This window comes from Ictidomys tridecemlineatus, chromosome 12, assembly GCF_052094955.1.
Source record: "Ictidomys tridecemlineatus isolate mIctTri1 chromosome 12, mIctTri1.hap1, whole genome shotgun sequence".
In the NCBI taxonomy this organism is placed as follows: Eukaryota; Metazoa; Chordata; class Mammalia; order Rodentia; family Sciuridae; genus Ictidomys; species Ictidomys tridecemlineatus.
The window spans coordinates 78,370,084-78,394,073 of record NC_135488.1 but is presented as its reverse complement, the minus strand read 5'-3'; the positions used below and the strand labels follow the sequence as shown (position 1 = coordinate 78,394,073).

The window sequence follows — 23,990 nt, the reverse complement described above, 5'->3', positions numbered from 1 at the left end:
CCCCTCTGTCCTCTGGGAAGCAAAGGAGAAGTGATATGTTGCTTAGACTCTGAAAGACAACTGCTGGGGCTAGCATGATCACATAAGCCTTATTCATTTTTTTCTACTACAGCCTTCATCTGGCTCCTCTCTCTCCAGTTGTTGGTCACACATTCAAAGTTGGCATCCCAAGACATTAAGATCTAAATTTTCAAATTCTAAATATCTGACAATATTAGTTGGCACTTAAGAAATGGATGAACTAACTTTAGAAAAGATAGAAGTTCAAAGCAACAATGCCACTTCTCTCTTAGTCTGCTTCATTGCAAATGGTCTCAAGATCTATTCACTAGATGTGTGGCTTGCAAAATTTCTTCTTTTTGTATATGACATAAAATGTGATAATAGTGGCACAGAGAAAAGTGAAACATTCATTGAGTGCCTTTTATGTCACATGCCATACACTTCACATATACTCTTTTTATATTTATGAGGCCTATGAAGGGTGTATATATGTGTGTATTTTGATTTATTTATGTACTCTTTTGGTACTAGGGATTGAACATTGGACCTCATGTGTGCTGAAAACACATTATCACTAAGCTACACCCCAGATCCTGAGTTCTATACTACCATGTTAAAGATTTTTTAAAAACTAAGTTTAAGAAGAAATTTAAAAGTAACTCTCTGTGTTAGCTTTTCATCACTGTGACCAAAATACCCAACAAGAACAACTCAGAGGAGGAAAAGTTTATTTTGGCTTATGGTTTCAGAGGTTCAGTCCATGGTTGGTCAACTCCACTGCTCTGGGCTCAGAATACAACATAATGGCAGAAGAGCAATAGTAGAGGAAAGCTGCTTACCTTATAGTGGTCAGAAAGCAAAAAGAGAGGAGACGATACCAGGAATAAAATTTAAATCCCCAAAGCTGGCCACTAGTTAACCCACCTCTTCCAGCCACACCCCACCTGCCCACAGTTACTACCCAGTTATTAGTTCATTCAAATTATTAATCCCTCAAATTAATCAATGATTAGGTTACAGTTCTCATGGTCTTTTCAGCTTTGGCCATCCCTGCATTAACATGGCAGTTTTGGGGACACCTCATATCCAAATTGCTACACTTTCCAAAGGTCACAGAGCTAATAAACGGCAAAGCCAGATTTTAAACTCAGATCCATCTGACTCCAAAGCCTCTATGTATGGGTGGGTGTTTGCTAAAGCCACAGTAGACAAAAGCTAATTAATGGAAAATTGACTAACAGTTTTCACTTGAAATATGAGAAAAAAAATAAGGGAGCACTAGAGGAATAATCAGAACCACGTCAAGAGGGCATGCCCAAACTGCAGACACCTGTTTCCCAGAGGTACAAGAAGGCTGACTGTGTTCAACTATCAAGCGTACTTTTACTCAGTAAGATCAGGAACGATAATTGTTAGAGGAAAGTCATCTTAAAGGAGGAAACAAACCATATATACTTTAAACACTCTAATTTGAAAATATATACATAAACCACATCCATAATGCTCATCTGCAGCCTGCAGCTTTACCTCTTTAAGTTACAGCATTGATTTAAAGATATGTATGAGACAAGGTGAATACACACTCCTTCTATATTTTTACAATATTTTTTCATCTTTTAGTTGTCTCACCCACATCTAATTCAACATCCATTTCTGTTCAGTGATTATGTTTAAGCCAAGTACTGTGGTCAGCACCTATACCATCAGCTACTCAGAAGGCTAAGGCAAAAGGATTGCTTAAACTGAAGAGTTCAAGGCCAGGCAGGGTAACACAGCAAGACCCCATCTCAAAACACAAATACATAATAATGATGATGATGATGATAACAATAGTAACCACATTTCACTTTGCCCTAATAGAAATAATAATTCTCTTTTCATACTCATAATTCAATGGTTTGTTCAATTTGTAATAAAATTGCTTGAATAAAATAAGATGAACAAATGTAATAAAAATTTCAGAAATAAGCATAACACTAATTCTTGGTAAGCACACAAGTCAGTTGGTAGGGACAAAAGTATGCTGGCATTCTAGGAAGCATCCTACCAACTGCAAATACTGAGCATGCCATGGGCACAGTCAGATGGACAGGAGAGAGGAAATGACAACAGTGGTTAATCTACTTTGTGGGTTAAAGTGAAGATGGTTAAGAGAACATCGGCTTAGATTCAATTAGAATCTTCATTCTGTACATTCTTATTAATGTGGACATTTCTTGCATACACAGAAGGAAGATAAAGGATGGGAGCTGCTCACTCAGGGATAGGGGATCCTTACTGCTACCCCAGCTTCTCTAGTTTGACAGACTACACTGTCAGTCAGTTTCTCTGGCTGCCCCAAAGCTTCCTACAGTGCCACCAAGCCTTTCCAGGTTATCAGACTACACCACTGGAGAACCATCGTCACAACTTAATAAATCATATGGTTATTCTAAGGTGTGTGGAAGCTTAGCCATTTGTGAGCAAACCAAATTGGACCAGTATACATCTGTTAGTGGAAGCGTAAGTAATTTGCCCACATAATACCACATATCAACAAGACAGCTATTGTTAACTAAATCCAAATGTTCTAATTCCAAGTCTAAAAGCCCAGAATAATTCTCTACATCTTCTAAATCACCAAAACTACTAAAAGAAAGAAAGAGAGAGAGAGAGAGAGAGAGAGAGAGAGAGAGAGAGAGAGAGAGAGAGAGAGAAAGAAAGAAAAGTATAGTTACTTCAGATATTGGTTCAGATTTTAAATGCACCATGCTGATAGCACAACAGATCACTGGCCTAATGAAAAAAATACAGGTAAGAACTGTATTCAATTGAACTGAGAGAGACTTTCATCTGTATATTATCAACACAGGCAAAACTATGCCATTAACTGCCATTTGGGCTTAATGTGACAGTGAACAACAAGGAAATTTTATAACCATTTATGCAAATTACAAAGCACACAAAGTTCCTACAAAAGTTTCAGTGATGCATAGTATTTCTAGACATGTTGCCACTAGGCTAAAAGAAGATGAAGCCATGCCTTGAGTTTACCATATAAACTGTGGAAGCTGTAGGAAATTTCCTTGAAACATATATTCAAGAAAATCTGTTAAAAATATATGTTAATCTGTTACATAAATTTCTATAGTTCTTGGATTGTGGTACTGATCATATCTTAGAAAATGATGTCTGAAAACTAGGCTACACTTTTAACTCTTTTTTTCTGACCCAATCATTTTCTATTTGGTATGTTAAACCCAGTTTATCTATAGATCTAGCAGGCAAACAACCTTTAACTTTTTATTTCTATATAGAATATTTCAATTATGTTCATTTTGTTATATGCATTAGCAATGATCAAAATGAGCTACATGTTATATGAAATTTTATTAAAAGCGAAAGCAGAAGAAGCTGGAGCTGGAGCTCAGTGATACAGCACTTGCTTTTAGCATGTGTAAGAATCTGGGTTCAATCCTCAGCACCATAAAAAAAAATAAAATCAAAACTGGACACAACGATTAAAACAAACTCCACAACCCTAATTAACTGCACTTATTAATGCCAACAGTTACTATAGCACAGAACTACATCAAATACATCCACTATATTCTTCACAATCATTCATCACTAGACTGCCCTCACACAATTGTCAAAATCTACCTGGACTGTTATTTCTTTGGCTCTTTTGTATTGCTTTCCACATCAAAGGGATTCATTTGACTTCTGGGTCTTCTATTAACATTTATATTTTCATCATTAATATATTGTGTTTGAAGTTGGTTTCCACTCCTTTGTTCTCTTTTTTCTTTATTCATAGTATCTCTCCCCTTCCCCACCACTGAAAATAACTAAAACCTCTAGAGGAAATATAAAAAGTGACTACCTAAGAATTCTGAAAAACAAATAATAGATCAGCACAGGCAATCAATGTAAAGAGTAACTAGTATAGTGGCAATAAATGGAAATGGCACTATCCAATAATAAAACCTGTGATGGAGTTGAGGAGCCACTATTAACTAGTTGTGTGACCCTGGGAAAGTCATTTAAACATTCTGACCTTCAGTTCCCCCCACCATAAAATGAGTATAAGGCTTCCTCTATAAAATGAACACAATGACACATCCCTGTATCAAAGGGCTATTAGTGAGGTTCAAGTTATGACACACTGGCAAAAGTACTTTGATTGAGTGATTGATTGATTGATTGATTTTGGTACTATGGACTGACCACTGGGATGCTTTACCACTGAGCTAAATCCCCATCCCTTTTTATTATTTTTTTTGAGACAAGGTCTTGCTAAATTGCTCAGGCTGGTCTTAAACTCACAATCCTCAGCCTCCTTAGTAGCTAGAATTACAAATGTATCCCAGAACACCCTGTAGCATTTTATTAATTACAAAATACCATATAAATCCTAGGCATGATCAAGTCTAATGATCTCCAAATGCGTTGACTGCACACCCAATCAGTAAAAGGTGTTTGAGAGCAAATCAAGGGTTGAATGTTTTTTTCATATGTGGAAGCTAGAAAAATCAGGGAAAGATGGTGGTTGTAGAGGAGATCAGATATCAAAAAATATAGGGAAGATTAGTGGAGCAGAAGAAGAAAAATAAGAGGGAGGAAGGAAGGAAAAGGAGGTTATAGAATGAATTTTACAAAATCATGTTATATTCATACATAAGGTTACCAAAGGGAATTTTACCTTTATGCATATGTAGAAAGGACCAATCAAAAATAAATAAAGGAGCCAGGCGCAGTGGCACACACCAGTAATCTCAGCAGATCGAGAGGCTTAAGAAGGAGTATCGAGAGTTCAAAGCCAGCCTCAGTAAAAGTAAGGTGCTAAGCAACTCAGTGAGACCCTGTCTCAAAATAAAAAATCAAAAAATGGCTGGGGTTGTGACTCTGTGGTTAAGTGCCCCTGGGTTCAATTCCTGGTGCCCGCCTCCAAAAAAAAATAGTTGGGAAAAAAGTATTTGAGAACCCAATGTGTGAATATTTATTTATAGAAATAACTTCATTTCTTTATTAAAGGCATAAAAACTCTTTAGATATTAATATTTTAACAAAAGCAAAAATGACCAAGTTTTAACTTAGTTCTTAGTGATTTAGCAATTTCAAAATTTAGCAATTCTGGGTCCAGATCCTTGGGCTGTTAAGCCTGACACAGCTGAAAAAATATCTTATAAAAAGCAGATAAACCCAAATGGATCAAGTACATTGTGTCCTAACTGAAATAAGGACTTCATTCTATCCCATTTACCTCATGAAAAAACTTTTAAACAAAATTCATCTTATAATTCTATTGTTCCCCATATCAATCAATTTATAAGCTAATTAAAAAAGCTTTACATTTAAAAACTTTAGGTAAATGCATTCAAAGTCCAGGGGGACTGTTTCTAAGTTTTTTCTAGGTGGTGTACCTTATTTTTAGCAAGAAAATCATGTAACAAAAGAAATACTTCCTAGTATCTATTTTCAAAATCATCTCCACATAGCAAAAATTCCTCTTAGAAAGCAGTTATTTCTCTCACTCAGTTAAAATGTCATTTCTTCCTTAAATCAACAGAATTATTACAAAATACGTGTTAGGTTGCATAGTACTGATAGCTACTTATCACCAAGATAAAAAGGGGCAAGAAAAGTGGAAGAACTGTATTTTCATAAAAGCAAAGCAGGTAGTTAGTTCATCTTTATGTCCAAGGACTCTTTCCTATATCATGTTCCATGATAATGAACAAACTTTGGGAGGTGTGAAAGGTCACTTTCATCTCATTATAAAGTTCTAAGGACTCACATATTTTAAAGGTCAAGTTTTTTTAAATCACCCATGACAGTATTACTTCACGCAATTCTGGTTTCAGCCCTTTTTCTGTATTAACCTCATTTAATGTTATCTCCATTACCTTATTCTTATACAAAAGCCAGCCACTCTATCAGTGGTCATTCTTACCTAACTTTTCCAAAAATCATCCTCCAGAAAGTCATGACTGTTGTAAACACATCTTCTCTGGTATATCTTTCCTTAAGTGGCCCTCAAAAATGTAACTGTCTATCCTCGTACTGAAACAGAACCTTAACAAATATCTAAACTGAAGTGTGTTATAAATATCATAAATCATCTTCTATTTCAGTATACCAAACTTTCTACCTGCAGGATCCCCTCTCCCACCCCTCCCCTGCTTAACTCTTTAACAATACTATCTATGCTCCTTTAAACAATATATGCCAACAAGGAATGCATTTTACTTTGTCCCTGTATTATTACTGCTAGCTTTACTGTGACAAGAAAAATGTGTGTCCCCAAAGATATATGAGTTTTTGTTTTTTACTACTGAATAAGAAAGCTCAAAGAGTTCTAAGAGTTCATCATTATGCTTAGTAAATTTTGTAAATACTGACTTAAACACTGATGAAAAAAATCACAGGGTTTGACTTCATGTTCTGGATGCTTACATTAAATTAGCATCTTGATGACTATGAGTTTTTTATTAGCTAACATTTTCAGGCAACTGACACCTTTTTTTTTCCCTCTCTCTTTTTTTAAAAATATTTATTTCACTTATTTATTTATTTTTATGTGGTGCTGAGGATCGAACCCAGGGCCTCGCAAGTGCAAGGCTAGCGCTTTACCACTGAGCCACAACCCTAGCCCAACTGACACCTTAAGGGCAGGGCTTACTTGAAACATTAGTAAAGGTGAGATCATATTTTTTAAATATTTTTCTTGATAATTTTGAAGTTCTTGTCAGCTCCAATTATATGGTAGTCTCTTTATTTTAGCTTTTTTTCACTGTTTTATTTTTAATGTACATATTTAAGGTGTAGAAAATTTTGTTACACTGATCTTAATATAGATACTCTTAACGAAGTAATAACTATAGTTGAGCAAATCAATATATCCATCATCTCATATGTACCCTTTGTGTGTGCTAAAAGTATGTAAATTCTGGTAAATGTACAATATACAACACAATATTATTAACTGAAGTGCTCATGTCATATGGTAAATCTCTAGACTTATTCATCCCACATTATTGCAACTTTATACCCTTTGATCTATATCCTCCCATCTGCTCCATCACCATCACCTTTGTCCCTAGTGACCTAAGTGGGTTGACATTTTTACCATTTAACATGGCTCATAAAGAGCAGGAGGAAGCAGCTCTACAATTATTTCATTGTTCACTTGTGCTTGCATTTTTAGTATTATCCACATAAAATACCACTTCTCTGCAGAAGACAGTTAATCAATTTGAGGAAACTGGTTAAGTTAAAACTAGACAATCATAGGACCACCAATCATATGTTAACTATAATTCACAAAAGCACAACACATACAGTTGCATGGTCAACCACATGCACCCTACTTTTTAGGAAGCATCAAGCTAACCTATGTAAATACATATGTTCAAGTGCTGGGTCATGTGTGTTAATGGGGGCGGGAAAGACATTCAATCTTATAACTATGACCTATTAGATAAAATAAAAAGAAACGTAATCAATGATTAGCAATTACATCTTCCTTCCCTCCATCTTTAAGATGTCTCTCTGGAGCCTGGAATATTTGAAGAATAATTAAAATTATCTAGCTTTAGCATTTTCCTGTATTTATCAAATCAAAGAATGAATCTTGGTCTCAGAATCTCCCCCAAATTAAAAATCTATTCTTCATTTCCCTAACTTGTTTAGGAAACTACAACACTGAAATCTGGGACAATAGGAGAATAATCAAGCTCAATATTACAAAGAACATAAGAACTCTCTCTAAAACCTTTCCATAAAGTCCTCTAGACTCCCCATCCTACCATTAATACTGTATAGAACACTCTCCCTCCCTTCCTGTCCTCATAGAAGTCTAATCCTCCTAAGAATATTACTTCCTTGACCAATTTCTAAAATAGAATTTTCTCATTTTCCACTCACTTGCCACATCTGCCACAAGGTCTAGGAAATAACTGTAGAGTTCTCAAAGTTGTTTTACAACACTTCAGATCCATGCTTTTCTATATTCCAACATGCACTACTTCCTATCCTTCCAAAGTTTGTTCTCCTTTCCTACCTCCTATTGAGACCTTAGGTGCTCTGACTTTTCCCCCAGATAGTCTATGAGGTTCCTTCAATTCTCAGTTTTTTCCTCTATCTCGACTAGATTCTTGGGCCCATCACTTCAACTGTTTTATCAATTCCTGCTCTGGCAGGTACTAATTCCTCTGTACCTGCTCTGACAATCCCCAGGATTGATCTAAACATTTTCCTATTGCCCCTCAATATAGAGAAGAATAAACCATACTGGAAAAGAAAGATTACATAACCACATGAATTGTTATCACTTCCAACCTCCATCAGTCAAGTCTTTTTCTGCAACAATTCCAAATCATCAGGTCTCCTATTGAGCTCTCACTTCAACCTTCTTAGCAAAACTTTACCTCTACTTTTGAGTAAACAAGATTTTCCAGGCTCTCCTTCTCTGAGACACTACATCCTCCCATGACCCTACAACATTCCCTTTTAGTCACTGCACTAAACATCTACATTCTCTTTATTTTTTTAAATTCACATAATTTTTAAAAATATTTTTAATATTTTTATTAGTTGTTGGCAGATCTTTATTTTTTATTTATTTATATGTGTTGCTAAGAATCGAACCCAGTGCCTCACACATGCTAGGCAAGTGCTCTACCACTGAGTCACAACCACAGCCCCTAATTCACATAATTTTTTACTTAAATTTTTACTGATACACAGCTGACAGGTTATTAAAACTAATTAAGGAATTAATGAATTTAAACAGCTAGATTTATAAGTATCTACCTATAGAAATGTTTCAAAATAGACTCTATTCATTGAAAACTTCTGCCTGTGCCCCACATTTGGAAGTAAAATTACAGACTGAATGGCTAGAAGTTCTCAAATGAACGAGGTATCAGAAGCTTCTGCCTAAGTTACCTTTCCATCTTCAATTTAGGCCACTCTACCTAATCATATCAAAACAAATTCCTTATTATTCTCTTAATATTATTTTCTATAATTTCCAAACTCACAAATAAGGGAGATTATGAGAACTTAAATGAGATGAACAGTTCTTAGGGGTCTTCCATAATAATCCTTAGGTTTTCACTGAATTGTTTCTTTTAAAAATGAACTGTCATTGGAAGCAATTAAGTAGAAGGTGAACTTCCACCACTTAGTCCTCAAAAGCTTTTGGACTGAGTTAGAATATCTTGGGCAGTCCTCTTGTCTTCCCTTTATGTAATAGGAAACATCCCACTCATAGATTTAGGCCAAAAAAGTATTTTTATGATCAGATGTGGAGACCGTGAAAAATGCTCTTCTGTTTTTAAGGGATATGCTCTCAAAAATCAACCAATGGGGTTGGGGTTGTGGCTCGGTGGTAGAGTGTTTGCCTAGCATGTGTGAGGCACTGGGTTCAAGTATTAGCACCACATATAAATAAGTAAAGGTCCATCAATAACTAATAAAATATTTTTTTTAAAAAATCAACAAATGTAGGAAACCTGCAAAGTGCCTTAACTCTGCCAATATACTGATGAGGGAAGAAATGGCTAGAGAAATATCAGGAAACATGGAAGAGGACATGATTTAGAGCCGAACTTTAAAAAATAAAAGTCAGTAGATTTAAGAGAAGCATGCCAATCAGAGGACCTTAAAGTCATGAAGAATATATTAGCAAATCTGTGAGATATATTTGGGAAAACAAGTATTTAATATATAACACTCAGAGTGGGATAGGACAGGAAGGCATTGCCGGGGCCAGATTATGAAAGCCCTTATATGCTTTGTTAGAGTTTGGTTTTTATTCTGAGAGAAATTAGATTGCTATAATAGATTTTTAAGAAGAGACCTGGTATAGTCAAACTTCTGTTTTATTTAATGGTGGTTGTGAGAATAATACTAGAAGCCAGACATTTAGAAGAGTACTGAAATTAAGCATGTCAGAAATGATAGCTGCCAGAAACAAAGCCATGGAAAGGACAGAATAGGAATGGCTTTGGAAGTTATTAACAAAACAGTACTGACAGTAAATGGTAATCTACACACTGTAAATAGTGTTTCTCCAAGATGGAAGGACATCTTCTACCATTGCAACAATTGAGCAGTATTACTAAACTAAGAAGTTACTTTTCTCTACACCACAAGAGAAAATGAAGAATATCATCACAGAAGAAAGTCTTTTCCTATATCAATGTTTTACTTTCAACGTATTCTAAACTCCTAACCTTCTCTTTATTACAATTTTGTGGCCTCTTAATGTGCCACTAAGAAACAAGTCATAGGAATATATGTAGTATAGAAAGAATGCCTTAAAAAAAAAAGATGAGAATTAAGGTTATTGTCTCTTTATCTATCTGCATCTACTTATTTGTCTACCCAAAATGTTAAAAAGCATTTTCCCCAGAATCACATACACCTTAGTGCAGATCACATACATAACTTGGAGAAGAGGAGGTAAAGGCTGACATTTCACATCATCTTCTTCTTTACATACAAATGGTGGATCCCAAATGTTCACAATCTCCAGTACATGCTATGAGTCAGGAGCAAATGATGTGCTCAATGGAGGCTTCATCTAGTGCCCATGGCCTAATCCTGATGAGGAACTATCACATGGAAACCCCCAAAAGAGTCATGGCAAGTAGAAAAGACAAGAGGGACTCAGCAGCAGGTTCTGGTGCTATCTCTACAACAGCCTTTTTCATGCCTCCTTATAACCAGGAGATTCAGCTCCCCTTCCCTTTCTGGAATGTTACAGAAGAAGCCTCTTGCAGCACATATCTCTATAGCTTCTCTTGAAAACCAACAAGAAACCTAAGCAAAACAAGAGCTCTTATGAATGGGCAAGTTCTTTAACTTATAGATAGTTATTTTAACTTAGAATAGCCTTATTCTAAGGTTCTAAACTCTGCAACTCAGGCCTGCCAAGAAGGACTGATCATCAAGAAAACAACAGGTATATCTCATTTTCAAATCAAGGACCATGAACTCTACCTTAACCCCTTAACAATCTTCTACACCTGGCACCAACAACCTCCTCATAGCCATGGTTCTACGCCTTTTATAAAATGTTGATCCTTTAACAATTCAGGTTTAAACTGCACAAGTCCACTTAAATTTATTTATTTATTTAGATTTGCAACAATTTGAAAAACAATGCAGACTTAACCTAAAAATATTTTTAAAAATCAAGAAAAAGTTAAGATACAAATGTCTAAAATGTCTCTTATTATTTAAAATATACACAAATATACATAAAATATACCATAAGATATATACAAAACTTATTATATAAAGCCAAAATTTACTGAACCTGGGATACACAAACAAACCATACATAGCACCATTCTCAATTTAAAAAAAGCAAACTTACAGATGAACTATTAAATCATAACTGCAAAAACTTCATAGTAATACATGAACTAGTGAGTAATTTCATGTCCACCTGTTCTTGCTATTGCAGTGAGCTCACAAGTTGCAAGTATTCCTAGAAACGTCATGTGATGCTAATCTCTCCCTGTGAGCAGTTCCTTCCTCCTATAAATTGCATACTTCCTTACAAAAGTAATCTCTCATTATCCATAAATATTTCACAGTATATAATATGTACAACATTTAAATATATACTAATCTACTGTTATTGGTAAGGCTTCTGACCAACAGCATGTTATTAATAGTTAAATTTGGAGGAGTCATGTTACATGTGGAGTTCAATTAGCAGTGTTGGAGTAGAGGGTGAACCCCAGAGGAGGGGGCTAAACAGCCCCACCCACTGCTGCTGGTCTAGTTACCAATCACATTCTAGCTTCTGTAGTCAGTCCCACTCACCATCACCACAACCAGAGGCCAAATCTCAGCTCCTGCCTTCAGCAGGGCAGACACCAAGCTCAGCACCATGGACAGTGGCATAAGGAGTGCAGGGCTGGGGTACACATCAATGGCTCCTGCTGGCTGAGGCAAGTAACCCAACAAAGGTTTTGGGAACAATAAAATGGTTCAATGTAGGATATAGATGATTTCAACAGGAATTATAACCAAAAAAAGGTGTATTTTTACACTAAACTGCCATAAAGAATACCTAGGAAATACCTTCATAGTATAGGAGTTGTAAACTATAGATTTTGATGTTTCTGAAGGAGGAAAGTGTATGAAGGCAGAAAATGTTACATGTCTTGGTGGAGTTCCAGTTCAAGACAGCAAATATGCAACAGACCAAAACTATAGAAGATGCTATCTGTGCTATGTTGTACAGGACCTCCACATAATTACTAGCAGAATTACCAGAAAAAAATGGGAATGGAGGGAAGAATGAGGGATTAGAGAGGTCCTCAAAGGGGAGGCCCAACAATGCTGACCCTACCTCAGATGTTTCACATCTCACTATGTGGATAGACACTATGGACACCCATCACAGTATTCTAACCCTCTCATGCAGGGAAAAGTAATGGAGGGTGCTGAAAACCAAAGAGCAGCGGAATAAGGTAGAAGAGTGAGACAGAAGATGTATGGAGTTACAGACCACTATTCTATTGGTGCCTCCTCACCAAAGACAGCCTAGAGAGGACAGCAATACAACAGATAAGAAAAATCAAGGAAATAAGACTTAAGTTAAGCAGCCACCTCAGTACTTCTCCAACTTCAATTACCTGACAAACACCCCAAGATAACAAAGAGACAAAAGCAGCCAACTCACCAGCTGAGAATTCAATCATATCTAAAGCTGAGTAGGGTGGGGCTGAGCAAATGTCAGCTTACCACCTTCATCATTGTGTGCCATCCAAGAAGAAGAAATAAGTATGAAATTCCAGCAATAAAAAATAAACAAGAGATCGGCATTGAAGATTAAATGCTTGCTTTGCATTCATCAGCTAGATAACTACAACTATAAATTATCTATGCAGCACGGGGTTTTCATTATTTTTACCTAAAAATATCTCTTTCTGGTAATGATAAATATGTGTTGCTTGTTAGTTTTGAAAGCCTATTTTTCTCAATATAACTTAAAAGATTTTAAAATTGTTTCTATCTGTTGAAATTGAGATTTTTAAGACTTTCATTTTAATTAAAAAGTTTACTACTTGATTTTTTAAAATCAAACTTCAAACTCCTAATAATAAAGGTCTTAAATAATTCTATTGTTTGCATTTTTTGTTATTTTGGCTTGGTTTGGTTTTGGGGTATCTTGCTTTGTTTTGTTTTTGTTTTGGTGGTACTAGGAATTGAACTCAGGCTGCTCTACCACTAGAGGTACATTCCCAGTCCTTTTTATTTTTTTTATTTTGAGATAGGGTCTTACTATATTGCTCAGGTTGAACTCCAGTTCGTGATCCTCCTATCTCAGCTGGGATTATAGGCATGCAACACCATGCCTGGATTTAGATAATTTTTTTAAAATTACATGAATATTTTTTACTGTGGGGCTAGAGAGGGTATCTATGCCCCTAACACTGTCCCCCTCCACAGACATATTATTCCAGGGTCCACCCCACTAGTCACTTTTATCTCTTACTCTCAAGGAGCATTGCCCATGCATCTGTAACAAGAACATCTTCCTTTCCATCTTATTCAGTCTCCTGGAAGAAACTAAGCTTTTACAATACTTCAGACAAGAACCTAGTTAATGTCCTACTACTAGATTTAACAGCCAGTCTTCAGGATTTTGTTTTTGAGTTTTGTTTAGTTTTTTTTAAAATGAGAAACTTATAGCTAATGTTTTAACAAAGTTCCATCTGCCCACTTACAATTTTTGCTTCACAGAGCCCAGATTAATAATCATATTTTTATGATTCTTTAAATTTTATGTTATATAGTTCACATATAAAGTTCATCATTTTGGAAGACCTGAATGAAAAGGTTGGTAGAATTCTATGTGGATCCCATCCAGAAGCAGTGAGGACTCAATAAACTGCTTCCCTGTTTGGAATATCTTTTTAACAGATGCATTAATTTCAACAAAAATATTTCTAAGTGAACTACTTTATAAATAAAACTTAAAAATTGTCTTGAAAGTAGAATAAATTTAAGGATACATCTATTCATTTGATATCAGGGGTAACATAAACTCTATTATAGTTCTTCTGTATTAGAAGAAATCTCTTCTTTGCTCTTTACTATACTTAAAAGGGATATTTGAGATTCAGAAAATAGTATTCTTTTGTTTTAATTGGGATGTAGCATTTTCAGGGATCTTCCTGCACACATATCCAATGCAGTAGATTTGAGGGAAGAGTGAAATGGGCTTTCCAATAACATTGGTGACCTGAGATTTGTATTTAAAACAAAACAAACTCCATTTTAATTGTTTTGAGACAAAAATTTCTACTATTCTAGCTTACCAACAGACTACTGGTAATTTCAAAGTAGTTTTACTTTTGCTTTGTTCGTTTTATTTGCAGAGCCTCACACATGCTAGGCAAGCGCTCTACCACTGAGCTATACCCCAGCCCCACAAAACTGTTTTAAGAGCAAAACATCCCAGCAAATGCAATACAACTCATTAGTGCCTACTTGAATAAGGATTTCCCCACAAAAGTAAAATTAAAAAACTTAAAATTAGAGGCTGTATGAAGCTAAAATACTAAGTGTGCAGATGGAATCCTGTTAAAATTTTAATCAACTACAAATTTTTCACTTAAAGAATTAGGAAAAAAATACTCCTACATCTGGCTCTCAAATCTAGTAATCTCAGTCCTGCAGTCCACCCTTATAATTATATTTAAGAGCCAGATTTAGTTGGGTTTTTTTAAATGATAAATTCATAGTTAACTTAAAACCAAGCCATGAATCTGTTAAAGGTTGTAAAGGTTCATAATATGGCTAATGTCTGAGAGACTAGACTTGATAAATAGATGATCATGTGTCCAATTTTTGAAGATTACAAGCAATTACTGATTGGATTCTTGTTAACAATGCCTCACCCAGATGAAAAGTATCCAGAGGAAAAGTTCCTAAAATTAAGAACCACTGAGAACAATAAGCTTTAATGCTTACTAGATATTTAAGCATGTTTAAATATTAAGCATAGCTTCCATGGCTAGACATACTTTTTTAAAAGTCCCCTTATTGCCCCACCCCCCCCCACTATATTTACATATCATTTAGTTTATTGAACATTTTATTTAGAAATTTTAAGTTAGCGCTTTGAAGTTCATATTTAAAATAAGGAGAAAAATCAGGAGTGGTGGTATTTACCTGTAGTCCCAGTTACTTCAGAGACTGAGGTGGGAGGATTACTTGAGCCCAGGAGTCAAATACAGCCTGGTCAACATAGTGAGAGCCTCCCATCTCAAAAATTAATTAATTAATTAATTAATTAATTAATAATAAGTAGCAGATGGGCTTTAGTTGAGCATTCATATGAATATTCATTACAAAGTATACTACTCCAATATTTGTAGCTTTTATGGACCTTTCCTTGGACCCTGATCTGGGATAGGATCTGGTAATGGGTTAGCTTGGGTATAGGCTAGTTACACTGTGATAACTAGTGCCTTAATACAGTAAAGGTTTATTTCTTGACAAATTTGCAAAATTCCCTGCAGGTAAGGTGATTCTCCTAAAGTGACAAATTAAGGGTTCCCAGTTATATCCATCTTGTGTCAATGTCATGTCAAAATATGGCTTTCGGATTTCCTCCACAAAGTAAGTGAGAACAGAGTACTTTGTGCTTTTACCCACTTATCCAAATCACATGATAATCAAGGCAAAAAAATAAATAAGTAAAGTCTTCCTTTGTTCCAAGGAAGAGGAAAAATGAAACACAATTTAGTTAACCAAGGTCTGTCTCTGTTACAATTACACTATCTGTTGCAAAAATGATATGAGGTAGGTACTATTATTATTCTTCTTATAACTGGATAGCAAAGCTCAGAGATACAAGTAATTCCCTATAGCTAGAAAATGTTGGAGGCATGTCTATTTAATTCCAGAGCTCTAACCTTTAACTTCTGTACTCTGTCTGACATCCAAGAAGAACCTGCACCTGATCTTTACTATCACAGTCAAAGTTAACAGAGAAGTTAAAATGTTTCACTGGCAGGGATGGGCAGGTAGCTCAGTGGTAGAGCATTTACCTAGTATTCTGGAAGCCCTGGGTTTAATCCCTGGTTTAAAAGGAAAAAAAAAAAAATCTCACTGGCATAATTGTAAGATTATATTCCAACTCCCATCTTTTTAAAAAGTAACTTGATATCTTATTAAGTGGCAAGATACATGCTCTTGCTAAAGAAAAAAGAAAAACAGATATTCTAAAAATTTAAATAGTCTTTAAAAGCCAGAATATTTACTACCTTAAATTGGAAATACCTTGAGTAGACAATTAAACTGGTGATTAGTTTGCACCAGAAAGCACTACAGATCAACTATTCTAAACTTAAATTTTGTTTATATAACAACCAATCTCATAAAATAAGTTACCAATGTAGTTACATTGGCATCCTAACCAAAAATGGTTTATTTTGAAGAGTACATAAGAAAAGAGCATTGCTCAAAACTGGAAACACTGCTGTTTCAAAACTACCCTTTGATTCAAACTGTAGATACTTATTCAGCCTACCATATTTAGGAAAGAGTCCTGACAATGTTCCTTGGGTTTCACAAAAGAATACTTCTTCCTCACAGATCAACCTTTTTAAAAAAATCCATTCCCACCTTTTTCATTAACTTCCATTTTTAACATTTACTTTACTGTTTTGTGATTGTATTATGTGTATAAACTTTGTAAATCCTGTTTAGAACAAAGCAGAAGAACACTGGCATAAAAAGATTACAAGAGTTTGCTGGGGATCTTTAAGGATCCTTTATAGTATTCAGATCCATTTAACACTCTGGATAGAACTAAATATACTTGGTTATTAAAAATTCAGAATAGCCAGGTGCAGTGGCACACACCTGTTAATTCCAACTGGTTGGGAGACTGAGGCAGACAGATCTTAAATTTGAGGCCAGCCTCAGCAACCTCATGAGACTCTGTCTCAGAATAAAAATAAAAAGGGATGTGGATGCAGTTCAGTGGAAGAGTGCCTCTGGGTTAAATCCCCAGTACTAGAAAAAAATAAAAATAAAATAAAAAGTTCAGGATGAATTAGACGGGCACAGTGGCACACACCCATAATCCTAGCTACTCAAAAGACCCAGGTAGGAGAATCCCAAGTTCAAAGCCAGCCTGGGCGACTCAGAGAGACCCTGTGTCAAAATAAAACTAAATACGGCTGGAACATAGCTCAGCATGAGAGCACTTGACTAGCATATGCAAGACCCTGAGTCCGATCCTCAGTACCTGCCCACCATCCCATCAAAAAACAAGTTCAGAATGAAATAAAATCAAGTTGACCAGGAATTGTTTTGGACAGGGTCTTGTTATATTGCCCAAACTATTATATTGCCTAAAAGCCCTGGGTTCAGGTGATCTCCTACCTAAGTCTCTTTGAGTAGCTGGGACTACAGGTATGTGCCACCTGGCCCAGCTGGAATTTTTTGACTAAGAAGTCTACTGGTATGGGATCAGAGTGATGTTTCAAAGAGGTATGTGTAAGGCACATGGTAAAAAGATTGTCACTAAAACTATAACCAATCAGTAAATTTTACCTGGTATATATTACCTTTCCTAAAAAAGAAATTTTTTGAAGATAATTGAATAGTTAAAAATAAGCAACAAAGAATGGTTTGCCCTTTTTGTTTATAAATGACCACAGCAAGTTAGTGCTTCTTTGGGGTAGAAAAGATAAGGAAAGGAGAATCTTGACCAAAAACAAGGCACCTTCAGGACTTGGAAAGGGCTTCTTAAAAAGATGGAGAAAACTTTTCCATTGGGACATGCTGCAGTCTTGGCTGGGCACAAGATCACGAGCCACTCACAGCCTTGTAGATTCAAACAGCAATTCTTTATTCCCAAACTCACACCGGCCTCTACACACGTTCTGGGGAAATCCAAGTTCTGCCACACAATTCACGTCCCAAATACTTTCTGAATTCCACGAGAACTCAACGGGAACTCAGGCAGCAGGATATTCCCTATTCCCAGCAGGAATAATCTTAAACCTGGAACTGCCCTAAATCCAGATTGTCTTAGACCAGGAACGCCCTAAACCCAAGGAGAGAGATACTTCCTAAAACCTGCAGGATACACCCTAAACCTGGATCCACCCTGGTCCTTGAGCAGGGTCACCTTTCTCAAACACACATACAATGTCACAGCGAATTTCCAAGGCAAGTCCATTTAACATGGAGTACGCTGGCAAGGAAATTCAGCAGGGACAGATACTGCTGGCATACTTAACAGGGCTAAGGAGCTGAGCATTACCTAGGGGCATACCAACAGCAGCAGAGGTGCAAGATGCATCTTCCCATAAAATGTTCTAAAAATATATTGAAAAGGCAGCTGTTATTTAATATTATGATAAGTACTGGAGAAAACGGGGTAAAAACAAGAGTATCATACGAAGAAAGGTAAACAAGGAGCTGTTCTTCAGGACTCACTCCTACTAGTTAAAATCTTGCCCATGTTCCACTTTCTGAGATCCTATAGCTCAAATCCAGGGAAAGGAGAAAGTCTAGAAAACCAACATAAAGAAATTGAGTGTACTGAAAAGCCAAAAAGAAAAAGGAAGCCCTGAACTAGAGAAAGGAAGAGAATCATAATCCATTTGAAACCCAAGCAAGCAACTGGGCAGATCTTTTCTTCCCAGACTTGTAACTCCAGCATTGTAATGGTTCCTACTATCTCCATGAGAGGAGATACTGCAAAATACCCTGAGAGGCCAAGTAGGAGAAAGAACACAAGTAATCTGCAATAAGGTTAAAAAGCCATCTCAGGACAGGGTTAAAAAGCCTGGACTGGAGAGTCACTGTAGATTGGGATTTCTTTTTTTTTTTTTTAATATTTATTTTTTAGGTGTAGATGGACACAACATAATGACTTTATTTTTATGTGGTGCTGAGGATCGAACCCGGGTCCCACCCATGCTAGGGGAGGGCTCTACCGCTGAGCCACAATCCCAGTCCCTAGATTGGGATTTCTTAACCTCACCACTACTGACATTGCAGCTGAATAACTCTGTTGTGGGAGGCTGTCCAGTGAAATGTAGGATGATTAGCAGCTTCCCTGGCTGCTAAACATCCCCCTATATGACAAGAGCACCCTTATAAGTTGTAATAATCAAAACCTGTGTGCAGTCAAATTTCTTCTGGGGACAAAAATCATACTCAACCCCTAAAACCACTGCTCCAAATGGCTGCCTGGCTTAAACTCACTCTCTTTGTAAATATCACTCCCAAACCATCTCACCTTCTGAACCAGGGAACAGACAGAAAGAACAGAAGAATTTATAGGAAAATAATGCTTAACTTTTGAATATGTCAAAATGTGAGATACCAAGTGAAGCTATCCACAAGGCTATTGGCTATATGGAACTAGAACCAAGAAAAACGGTCTTAGCTAGAGAAATAGACTAGAAAAGCATTAGCTATCTTAATACCTTTGAGAAAGGCTTTTGCAAATCTTCAGCCAGCATAAAATCCTCTTAAGAGATGGTGATGATTACGCTACACAAGGTCTGCCTAGTGCCTAATTAAACAAGAAGCTCTTGATGGATATAGTCTACTGCAAGGTAATATACCCGTGCTCAATTTTTACCTTCATCTGGACAAGGCTGCCATATGTTAAGATCTTCAGAGTAAACTCTCACATATCTTTACTAACTGATAACACTGCAATAATTTCCCCATTAGGTATATGCTCCCTCTTTTCACTGTTTGTTCCCAAATCCACTGTCACATATTCTATCCGTTCTGAATAGATATTTGCTCTCTTCTGCTGCATAAATAATTAGTTAAAATCAGAGTAAATTCTTAACATTAAGAATTACATGCAAGTGACCGGATGTGGTGACACACACCTGTAATCCCAGTTACTAGAGAGGCTGAGACAGAAAGATGGCAAATTCAAGGCTGGCCTGGGCAACTCAGCAAGAACCTGTGATAAAATTAAAAATAAAAATGGGGGATGGAGTTGTAGCTCAGTGGAAGAGCACTTGCCTACCATGTGTAAGGCACTGGGTTCAATTCTCAGAACCACATAATAAATTTTTAAAAAAGGTCCATCAACTAAAAAAAAAAAAATGGCTAGGGATATATATAGTTCAGTGGTAGGACATGCCTGGTTCAATCTCCAATACCACCAGAAGAAAATAAAAATTACATGCAAGTCAGTTTTCCAACATTATCAGTAAGAAATTCTAAACTAGAAGACTCAGAGATTCTTATCAGATTCCTTTTAAAAAAAAAAAAAACCTAACAGTTTAAATATACCTCGGTGCAAGAGCATATCTTCCTGAACGTTTTGGATTAAAAATATTTACTTAAATGCAGTTTTCCAATAAATTAGAAGATACATTTCTACATATGCATATGTTCACTTGTTAAAAGCCTATTTAAAAATGTTTTATGACGAGTTATTTTAAGTAAAAATAGCAGTGAAGAAATAGTTTTTCTAACATAAGATATATAATCTAGTTAACAAAATATAATCAAAGTAAAATAAATCTGAAAAATAGGAAAACTTTGCATACATGTTTAAACTACTTTTCTTGTGCAAAATCCCACTGCATATTCTTTAATTTTTTTAATCAAAAATTTGATAATCAGCTTTAAATTAGCTTTAAAAAGTTTTAATGAGTAAAGGTAAGTTGAAAATGTTTTTAAAACTGTCATTTAAAATATCAGCAAATTTACACAATTTTCACCCAGCTTACCTCCATAATTATACTATGCCAGACACAGTATCAGTAAAGACAACAGACAGACACAGAATCAGTAGAGAGATGTAAGTAAAGGATGGTGTCATTTCCTTTTAGAGATGATAAAATGGTTCAGAGAGAACATAAATCCACCCATATTCCAAAAAGCAAAACTAAGTTTAGCATATTTCTGATCACAAACTAAATTTTTAAAAAGCTGATTTTTAGGATCCACTTTATTTACATAATACTTATTTAAAAATTAAAATGTCAGTAAACGTCTACTTTTCCTTATATGATCTTTAGGCTAAACTTAAATAAAAATCAGATATCATTTTTTAAAGGAAATTATCTTCCCCAACAATTCAATCCTTTTTCCATATAAGAAAATGTAAATTATATCCAATTTATTATGTGTTCTCCAACAAATCTTTTAACTTAAAATTACAATACAGAGAAGCATGAGAAGGAAAAGCAGTAAAGTGTGTTTAAAATTGTTCTTTCTTACCAATCCACTGCTGCAGAGCCCAGGAGGAGTTTGAGGCACGGGCAGAGAGCATCTTTTCAACAGTTGGAGGTAGTCTCTTCCAATTAGTAAATTCCAAAGTGAAGATAAGAATGTCATCGCTGACTGAGTCAATCCTACATTAATAAGATGTTAACAAGTCATCAGAGACAAAATACACATAGGCTTCACCTTATGTTGTAGAAACATATACTACAAATCTATGCTTATATCTTAATGAGGAAGGCACAAAAAATAGGGCACAGAAAGAATTCATGTAACTAAAGGTAAGTTTGGTGGATACGAATAATCATCAACAGGTTCCTACTAGAAAGGAAATTGACTGTGTGTGTAGTTGTCCAAGAGATAATAAAAGGAAGCTCTATTCTCTACTAGAGTAGAACTTCCCTTCTCATTGGAAACAGTACCAGTATCATAGTGGACTTACCATCATCTCCTCCCAACCATCTTGCCAAGTGTAGTTTGGTCATCCTTACACACATCATTTAATAATCCTGAAAGGACAAAGCCCAAGCACTCTCAAGTTATTGCTAAACTGAGTATACAAGAAAGATGGCTTAGTTATACCCAATTTCCAGGAATGTACAGCTATTCTCTAAGAACATTTCTCATTATAGATTCAGACATAAAAGATGTACTAGAATAAGATTTGTCTTTAAGGATTGAAAGAAGTGATTCCATACAAACAGTTCTTCCTTTGTTCTTTCAAAATTATACAGATTCCCTACCAACACACCCAAAAGACAAACAGCTTTCCTCTACCATGCACTCCCACCATGATTCTCTGCCTCTCCTAAGACCCAAAACAATTGAGTCAGCCAACCATGGATTGAAACCATGAGCCCAAAAAAGGCTTTTCCTCCTCTAAGTTGTTTTGTGTCAAGTTTTTTAGTCACAGTAAAGAAAAGCTGACTAACACAGGACCTCTAGTAATTACTACAAAAACAGAAAATCTTCCCAAGGTAAATTGTTTGGAAGACATTACAGTAACAAATGAAGAAGGGAAAGACGGAGAAGAAAAAATAGAAAATATACAATACTCTAAACTTGTCATTTCAAACACAACTTATTTTTAGTAATTTAGAGTCAAAGTATCCCTGAAATGACTGATTAGATTATGAGAATTATTAAACTGTTGATTCTCAGATATGCAAATATACAATAAATGTAAGACAAATGCCTTGGGAAAAGATTTTACTTCTTCTCAGTTCTCAGTGAAATCACAACTTATCAGGAATACTGAGAATAAATAAAAGGATAAAATATATTCAAAGACAAACAATTTCCTTGGCATTCTTGGAGCACCATACCAAAGGTTATTTGGCTCTGGTTCCTTATTTCTTTTTTAATGGTTTCATTTTTCTGCTTTAATGTGCTTTCAGACTCACTGTGACCCAACACAAAATCATTTTATTCAGTTATCAGAACACACATGAGAAGTAAATCTGTTTGCACAGCTTTAGTTAATATAATGGTGAGTTTATTTTACCAACACTGATAATGCCACTAAAATGTATTGTTATTGCACTACATTGACCAATAAATACATTGTACAAAGCAGTTGTATGAGGATAAACGAGTGACAGTTAATCAACAAAATGCACAGATGACATTTGCTTTCTATTATTCTCCCATTACTTTCGGGGGGAGGGGGGCGGGGGAGACTTAATTCTTGCTTTAAAGTTGATAAAAATATTTCTACTTCACAGATTATACTGTGACAGGCAATTATTCAGTCAGATGCATTTTGAAGACTGTTTAAGACAAGGGATACCTAGGAAAGATATTTATAATTTACATGACAGGCTTGCATGCAATATAAATAAGAAACAACCAAAATCTACTTTAACAACATACTGGAATTTTTATGGGAGAATTTTTCTTATAACAGCTCTTTGAGTGTAAATTTGATCAAAGAAAGCAAAACATTTATCATATTCAGTGTAAACACTGGCTTTATCTATTAAATAAAAGATCAGTGAACAAAAATTTGACCATATTATTTTCATTTCTAAAGTGAAATTTTCCATTGTATTTTTTCTAATGAATATAAAGTGACTAAAGTTAATCTTTAGTAGCAAAATATATGCAATTGGCTTTCTCAATTCAGACAGCTGAAAGTTTTACAACTTACTTTAAAATAATTTGTAGCTTATTGGTTCCTAACTCTCTGCATTCCAACATATTCAATAAATACAGCTATACAACCAGTGGTTTACAACCACAAAAATTCTCAACTATTTACATTTAGGGTGGGGAAGCTGTATCAGAACTAGGGAAATGAGAATATACTTTACAAAACCCTCTAAGAGAATAAAGCTAAACAGTCCCTCTGCATACAGGCAGTCACAGTTTATCTGATTGGTTGGGCAAAGACACAGGGTTTAATTCTCTTTTCCTGTGTGGGTTTTCATAACTTAGGAGCAGAAAGGACCGAAAAAAATTGGCACAAATCCTCTAGGTTTGGCAAAGAATAAAAAAACATAATCAGCGATAATACTACTTCATTGCTGTGGATTCGTAAGGCGAAGGTAGCACAGCACGGTGGTTAAGAACACAAATATGTAGGAGTCTGAGTTCAAATCTAACTCAAAACTCCAGAGTTAATTTGTGAGCTTGAGCAAGAATGTTGAACACTCTGCCTCAATTTCCTCCTCTGTAAAATAAAGATAACAATAGCACCTACTCCCTTGTATTATACATGAACTAACAGGAGTACAGAAACTTAA

At 35.5% G+C, this 23,990-nt stretch overlaps 1 protein-coding gene and 1 pseudogene across 5 annotated transcripts in view; one reads left to right on the top strand and one right to left on the bottom strand.

The window, feature by feature from the left end:
* Positions 1–23,990, bottom strand: part of Asb3 (ankyrin repeat and SOCS box containing 3) — a 120,401-nt gene that overhangs the window by 947 nt on the left and 95,464 nt on the right. For 4 of the 5 annotated variants that reach the window (XM_013357201.4, XM_078029180.1, XM_005322000.5 and 1 more), the window contains one exon: positions 21,244–21,377. In XM_013357201.4, coding sequence (XP_013212655.3) covers positions 21,244–21,377 — 134 coding nt within the window. Of the gene's footprint in view, positions 1–19,895; positions 19,973–21,243; positions 21,378–23,990 lie in introns of all 5 variants that reach the window. The other variant, XR_013428987.1, reaches the window with a different exon arrangement.
* LOC110597819 (Y-box-binding protein 1 pseudogene) lies at positions 12,042–12,795 on the top strand (annotated as a pseudogene).